Below are 6,919 nucleotides of genomic sequence, written 5' to 3'. Positions count from 1 at the left end.
CATAATATATAGATTAAGCTTTAAAAAAATTTTAAGTTTATTCATTTATTTTTGAGAGAGAGAGAGAGAAAGTATGGGAGGGGCAGAGAGAGAGGGAGAAAGGATCCAAAGCAGGCTCCTTACTATCAGCGCGGAGCCGGAAGCAGGGCTCGAACTCATGAACCGTGAGATTATGACCTGAGCCGAAACCAAGAGTCTGCGCTCAACTGGATGTGCCTCTTTCTGTGTCTATCTTTTAAAGATCTGTCTCCCCTGGTAATCCATATTTCTTATTTCTTCTTGCCCTGAACAATCTTCCTGAACACATGTATGAATAGTTTTAATCACCACCTATTTACTGATGACTCCCAAACTTTCTCCAGTCCACATGGACCACCTTCAAATCCAATTTGTCCAAAACTGAACTTACCACCTTCCTCCTTCCCATAAGGTACAGATTTTCTTTTTCATCTGTGTTCATTCTCTCAGTGGCAGAAACCTGGGAGTCGCGATGAGTCGGCCTTCTTCCCCACACTCTCTGTGTCCACTTTCTTTTTTTTTTTTTAATTTTTTTTCCAACGTTTATTTATTTTTGGGACAGAGAGAGACAGAGCATGAACGGGGGAGGGGCAGAGAGAGAGGGAGACACAGAATCGGAAACAGGCTCCAGGCTCTGAGCCGTCAGCCCAGAGCCCGACGCGGGGCTCGAACTCACGGACCGCGAGATCGTGACCTGGCTGAAGTCGGACGCTTAACCGACTGCGCCACCCAGGCGCCCCTCTCTATGTCCACTTTCAAGTTCTGCTTTTTCTACTTTCTGGAATCTCTCGTGTTCATCCCTTCTCTCCAACTGCACTATCACTGCTCAGATTCAACCCTCATCACCTTCTGTTAGGGCTACTACAATAAAACTCTAACTTCCCTTCGGCAAAACTTCTGCTTCAACGTACCCACAACACTACTGCTACATCACTGACACAAATAAGATTGTGCTATTCCCCTGCACCTATGGATAAACTCTAACCTCTTAGCATGCCATTCAAGTCCTGTCCTGTCAGGAACTGGTGCTTGCCTCTGTCATCCAAATTTATCATCTCTTCCTCCCTCACCCTTTATGATCTAAGAGTACTGAAATTACTTGTAATTCATCTAAATAATTCATCATCTTTTTTTTCTCTCTGTGACTTTGCCAATGATGAGAATTCTTAGAATGCCTTCTTCCACCTAGTTCATTTATAAAACTTGTACTTATTCATTATGAGGCAACTCATTCATCACTTCCTCTAAGAAGCCTTCCTTTATCATCCCCTAGCTAGGTTGGGAACCTCTCCAAATGATCCCATGGTTCCACGTATACATTTTTCAAAGCACGTAACTTTCAAAGCTACTTTGTTACATGTATGACCCCAAGTTTACAAATGAGCCTTTCCATGGCCATAACTTGTGTCTTTCATATTCCCTACTGCATAATAGGAGCTCCAGATATGTTTGTTAAACTTATTTCTTTTCTTTTCTTCTCCAGTCAATTTGCAATATAGATTCTACTTTCTTCATCTGCTTTTATACCTCTTCTCCTTATATGATTGTCACTAGCCCATGGAGAATAAAGTCAACATAGAGGAAATCAGAGCCAAGAGATGGAGAGAGAGGCATATGGCTTGTAATAATCTGTGCCTCTCCTACTTGCTGGTCACACCCACTGACACCCACTCCCCCCCACACACATACACTTACACAGAGGAGTGGACACACTAGTCATTCTTAGCTGGTGTACATCCCCCAGTGACTGATTCAAGAATGGACATGAACATGACACATATGGTGGGGGACAAGGTGGGAAGGTCATTTAGACTTACCTGAAACACACTAAATAATGAGATTCCCATAGGAGATATTCCATCACCCAAAGGAGGAGTAAGGGAAAGCACTTAGACAAAAAATGCAGCTACCACAATCTACTGTATGGGAATAGTGTGTCTAGAATCCCCTCATCCTCTTTGTCCACCTGGTAAACTCCTGCTGACCTATCCCCAAATTCACCACCACTGCAAAGTCTTTCCTGACTCCCCATAGCAAAAGTTGTTTCTCCTTCTAAGTTCCTGCCATTTTGTGCTCAACCACAGGGGTAATAATTAGACAGGCCCGTGCCATCCAGGGACTGTGTGTTATTTATCTTTTTTGAAGCGGACTCCTCATCTTCAAAAAAGGGATACTGTTATCAGCGTGAAAGGGCTGTCACTGGAAGTAAAGACGTCAATGCAAACTGACTGGTTATACTAGGCACTCAGATAATGTTAATCTCACTGCCTCCCTTACCCCGTGCTATATTGGAATGAACTCTTTGAAGGATTAAGTTTTTACTCTTCTATTTTCCTGGCATCTAGGCAGAGTTTGGCATGCACTGAGTTCGTGATAAATGTTTGACAGTGGGTAAACGGGGAGAGGGGGATATTGTGCTGATGGAAGAAAAACAACTACCTGTAGTAAAGTGTATGCAAGTTGTATGCAGAACTTGTCCCTCTGGTAAACCATAAATTCCCTCAAGATAAGTACCATATTGTGAAAATCTCTGCATTATCCCTGCTGTGACTCACCCAAATGTGGTGAGAATTTTTTAAGGACTTAAGCCTGGATAGCCACAGGTTGGGGGAATTTAGACAGCTCCTCCTCTCGAAAAGTTAGTCTTAAAGTATGTGGCTGTACTGCCCTCTGGAGACTGCAGATTCTTCTCAAAACTCCACTCCAATAGATTTTCCTGTTAAGAGCTATCCTGAGAACCTGATGAATCTTATAAAAGTTTTCATATGTGAAATTTTGCTGAGAAGCTCTTCCCAAATCCCCAAGTATCAATTTCTAGAGATAGGGAGACCCAGGAGTTAAAAACACTAAGTTTCCCCTCTGTTCTCTCTCAAACTTCTTAAATGGAGGAAATTGTTTTTAAAAAGCAACCATGTCTGTTTCCATTACAGTATACTCCATATGTATTTGAAATTTGACAACAAAAAACAACTTTTGGCACAAGAATGCCAATTTATTCTCTTTTGGACACATGAACACAAAATATCCCTGCAGGCCAAAAAAAAAAAAAAAATGCAAAATTTAAACAACCATCATCTTGTCTTAACATGGGGATACCACCCCTCCCTTAATAGTTTAGAAAGTACCTCGTATTGCTAGAGACATACATCCAGTCCAGAGTTAATAAAATACATTTTAAAACATTACAGGTCTAACAATATAGAAACCAAAATTACACCATTAGTCAAATGAACAAATGCAAACATTTTCAGCCACCAGACATAGAGCATGAATGTCAATAGCAAGGGATAAGAAAATGGTTAATCAATAACAAGATCTTCCCTTTAAGTTTACAAGGAAAAATCCTTGGAGTTGAAGCAGTATTGACACAATGCCCTCAGCCTCTACTTTCTTAAAATGAAAGCAGAGCTACCACCTTGCTATTGAGCAAGAAAATCTTACAGCACATCCACAAAGGGTTGCTAGGGCAGGGCAGAGAGAGTGAGCCTTCTTAAACAGTGGATTGCCTTTTCCCACAGGAAGGGTAGATAGCTGAGCCAGGTAGATAAGCTCTGATATAGTCTGGGTGCCAGATCCTAAAATACAGACCATATAGAACATGTCTGCTTATAAATCATCACCTTTGGAAGCAGCAAATAGAATTTACAGTAAGAATGAATATGTTCTGCCTGCCCAGACTGCTGGCTGCATTAAGCCACTAGTTCACCTTATCAACCACTCAGGGTTCAACAGCGAACAACAATAACAACAAAACATAATCGGTTCAACATTTGGATCTTCACCATTCTCTTAATATCCCCGTGCCTTATCCCCTAATTGTTACTCTTTAGCATTGCTACATTTCAATCTTTCACACCACATGACAGTGCCTAAACAGGCTGCATTTTAAAAAACCAAACAGTAAATCTACTTCTAGAGAATGCACACCTCCCATTGATTGACACATGCATAACGATTCAGTCAGTCCAAAGGGGTTATCATATTCAAATTGTCAAGCCAAATTGAAACTATGTATTTAGACTTGCTTGCAACAGTATTGCTGCAACTCTGATTCTGCAGCGATTACCTCTTAAAGATTCACTGTCCCCACCCCCCCCCACCCCCCGCCAGCAAGTTTTTTCCAATTATCCTAGTTCTTCCATATTTTTTTTCCTTTCATCCAAAACTACAGCATTTGCCCCCTTAAAGGTACTGTTTCCTATAAAAATAGGCCTCCCGGCTTTTCCTCCACCACCACACTGATTTGCCCCAGTGTATAGGACTGACTGAGGTTGTACAAACTGTATAGTTCAAGGTCAAGCATACAGCCCGACTGCCGGCAAGTAAATCAGGGCTTCCCGGCATTCCGCCTCGCTCCCTGCTCCATACGTGCAGGAGATGGTGAGAAGTGACACTTCTTCTGTGCATTATTAACAAGCAAGCCGGAGGCACTCAAGTGCAGGTGTGGTGCCTGCTGGCCAGCCAGCCAGCCACCAAGAGTCCTTCACATCCTGGACGCCAGTAAGTCCTCCTTCTCCTAAAGAAGTTTCTGTTTTTCCTCCTCTTGGGTCCAGGGTAGCCATGCTGAAGGGTATTTATTTTTCTGAGCTCTCCCTGAACAAGTGTGAATAAAAGCAGCAGCCAGCCCCTCACCAACATGTCCTGATTTGTAGTATCCAAGTGAGGTATTTGCAGAAAAGGAAAATCTTAAGAAATTAACATCTGCCATCTCTTCGCTCCTGCCTATGTTGTGCCTCAGTTACAGAGCTTGCTTTCATCCCACTATATGCAGAGAATGAGGATGTCTGCAGTCATCTTAATGAGCTACAGGACTCAGTATACGTTATAAAACTCTCAGAGACCAGTCTTAGCAAACACTGGTGGCGCCACCGATCAACAGCACATGGAAATGTAAACTTCAATGTATTTACAAGCTTCTTTAAAAGACTGAAGAAAAACAGTGCTTTGTATTGCTGGGATTTTGAGAAGGCTAGTTTAAGAGATTTGGACCGGCTAATGAGTTCAAGCAAACACCCTTCACCATCAGATTCAGTGTTTCCCCACCAGCAGTTTCCAGACAGAGGTGGCAAAATCGTTTTACCACATTGTGTCTGTCTCTTCCCCCAGCACCTGCCTCAGCCATACGGAGTGTGGTTCTAGGGCTTTTATCCCCTTCTCCAGGTTTCACTTCTGAGGTTCCCGGAGAGAGAATCACAAGTCAGTAAAATTTGGGCTGGGAAACACTGGCTGGAACTACCAAGACTCTATGTAACTGTTGTCCATTCACAAAGTGTTATCTACACTAAATACAAAATACACTTTCCTTTCCCCTACACGTTCACTGATGCTTGCTTTAGATCAGCTCCCTTTGTCTGGACCAAGAAAGTAACTCATCTCCTTGTGATCGGAATCTAGACTCTGTTAAGAAAAGTCAACCTTTTCTTCTATAAATGCAGTTTTAGTTTAGTGAAAGGAGGGAAACCCCACCAAATACATTTCAGGTTGAAAGAGAAGCAAAAAAATTTGCACTGCACATAATTGTGTGAGTAACCTTGATTCCCGGGAAAAACAGTTTTAAATGCTGGTACATCTGTGCAAGTTGCAGCATCGCTCAATGTACCTTAAGGACTGGCAAAGCCTATCCGATAAGGAAGCGTCCTGGTTCTAGCTTATTTTAAAACAAAGTGACAGGACACCAACTGTGACTATAAAACAGATAAAAATAATTCTTTAAAAAGCCATGGAAATATATGTCTTGTCTGACCAGTTTCCGAAGTTGCCAGATTATGACCTATAAGAAATAGCTGATAAAATCATACCGAGATCTCATCTAGAAAACTACATTGTCAGGGGGAGGAAGAAAAGGGACCTTAAAAAATGTTTATTGCCAAAGTTAATTTTCTGTGAGAAAAGTTTAAAAATCATTTAGATCTAACAAACCACACAGCAGCATAAAATGGGCACTTTTGAAAACTTTGAAAAATACTAAAAGCTAATTTTTTTTTTTTCAAAGAGGGGGGAAACAGGAGTACTCTTACCATGGCAGTGTTATCTGTCACCGTGACATGCATTACATCTGTTTGTGTTACACATTCACAAAAGCCAACCAAATAAGAGAGCTGCCTGTTCTGCATCTGCAGCCAAACATAGTGCAATCGCCTGGCAGCCTGTATTTGCACAGCACAAGTCTGTAGAGATCAAGAAGATAAAGTAGGAAAACTAACAAAACTCTGTAAAACTTTCAAAAGTTAATGCTCGTTAAAGGCATTTACAGTGGCGAAGTCAGAAATCTCCATTAAAAAGTCTATGGACCCCCACAATTAAAACAGTTACGCGGAACTGAAGTAGATTGTTTGGTTTTTCTCTCCCACTTACGCATACACCCCACTCAATGAATACAGAAAACAAGGAATAATCGTCTCTTAGAAGACTAGAGGGATGCGGGGAACACCACAGCTAGCAAAATATTCCATAGAAACCTTTTCTTGTAAAGTCCTTAAGGAAGTTCAGGCTGATCAGCCTTTGCATGATGAGGTAAAAATTCAGTCCAGTGCATCAGAGAAGACAATCTAGGAGTATCTATTACTTTTAAAAAATGGCTCAATTTTGTTGATGCATCAGACAGTGCTGCGAAGTATAGATTCAGTGCAACTATTCCGAGCTGCTGGTAGACCACCTGAAGTCAACTTGGCTCTCTCTAGAGGCGGTAGGCATTTGAAACATTTTGAGGCTGCATGGGGTGTCAAATTGATTGAGTTCTTTTTCTGAGACTCTCAGGCAAAATACATTGTGTGCTGGGTATCGTGGTGAATCTGCACAGCCTTGGCCAAGGCCTGAGGATCCCGGCCATTGCTCTGTCCTGACACATGACTGCCTTCCGCGCTGTAAAGAGAATAATGCAAAAAGCCAGGTGTAACAAAAG

The 6,919-nt window shown here is 41.9% G+C and overlaps 1 protein-coding gene across 1 annotated transcript in view; it reads right to left on the bottom strand.

Annotated features, from left to right (window-relative positions):
- Window positions 1-2,985: 2,985 nt before the first annotated feature.
- AGO4 (argonaute RISC component 4) overlaps window positions 2,986-6,919 on the bottom strand; it is a 41,615-nt gene continuing 37,681 nt past the window's right edge. The window contains exon 18 of the mRNA XM_023258472.2: window positions 2,986-6,879. Within this exon, the coding sequence (XP_023114240.1) occupies window positions 6,771-6,879 (109 nt within the window). The 3' untranslated portion in view covers window positions 2,986-6,770. The remainder of the gene's footprint in view (window positions 6,880-6,919) is intronic.

The sequence above is a fragment of the Felis catus genome, chromosome C1 (assembly GCF_018350175.1).
Source record: "Felis catus isolate Fca126 chromosome C1, F.catus_Fca126_mat1.0, whole genome shotgun sequence".
Taxonomy (NCBI): Eukaryota; Metazoa; Chordata; class Mammalia; order Carnivora; family Felidae; genus Felis; species Felis catus.
This window is presented reverse-complemented; position numbering and strand designations above follow the sequence as displayed.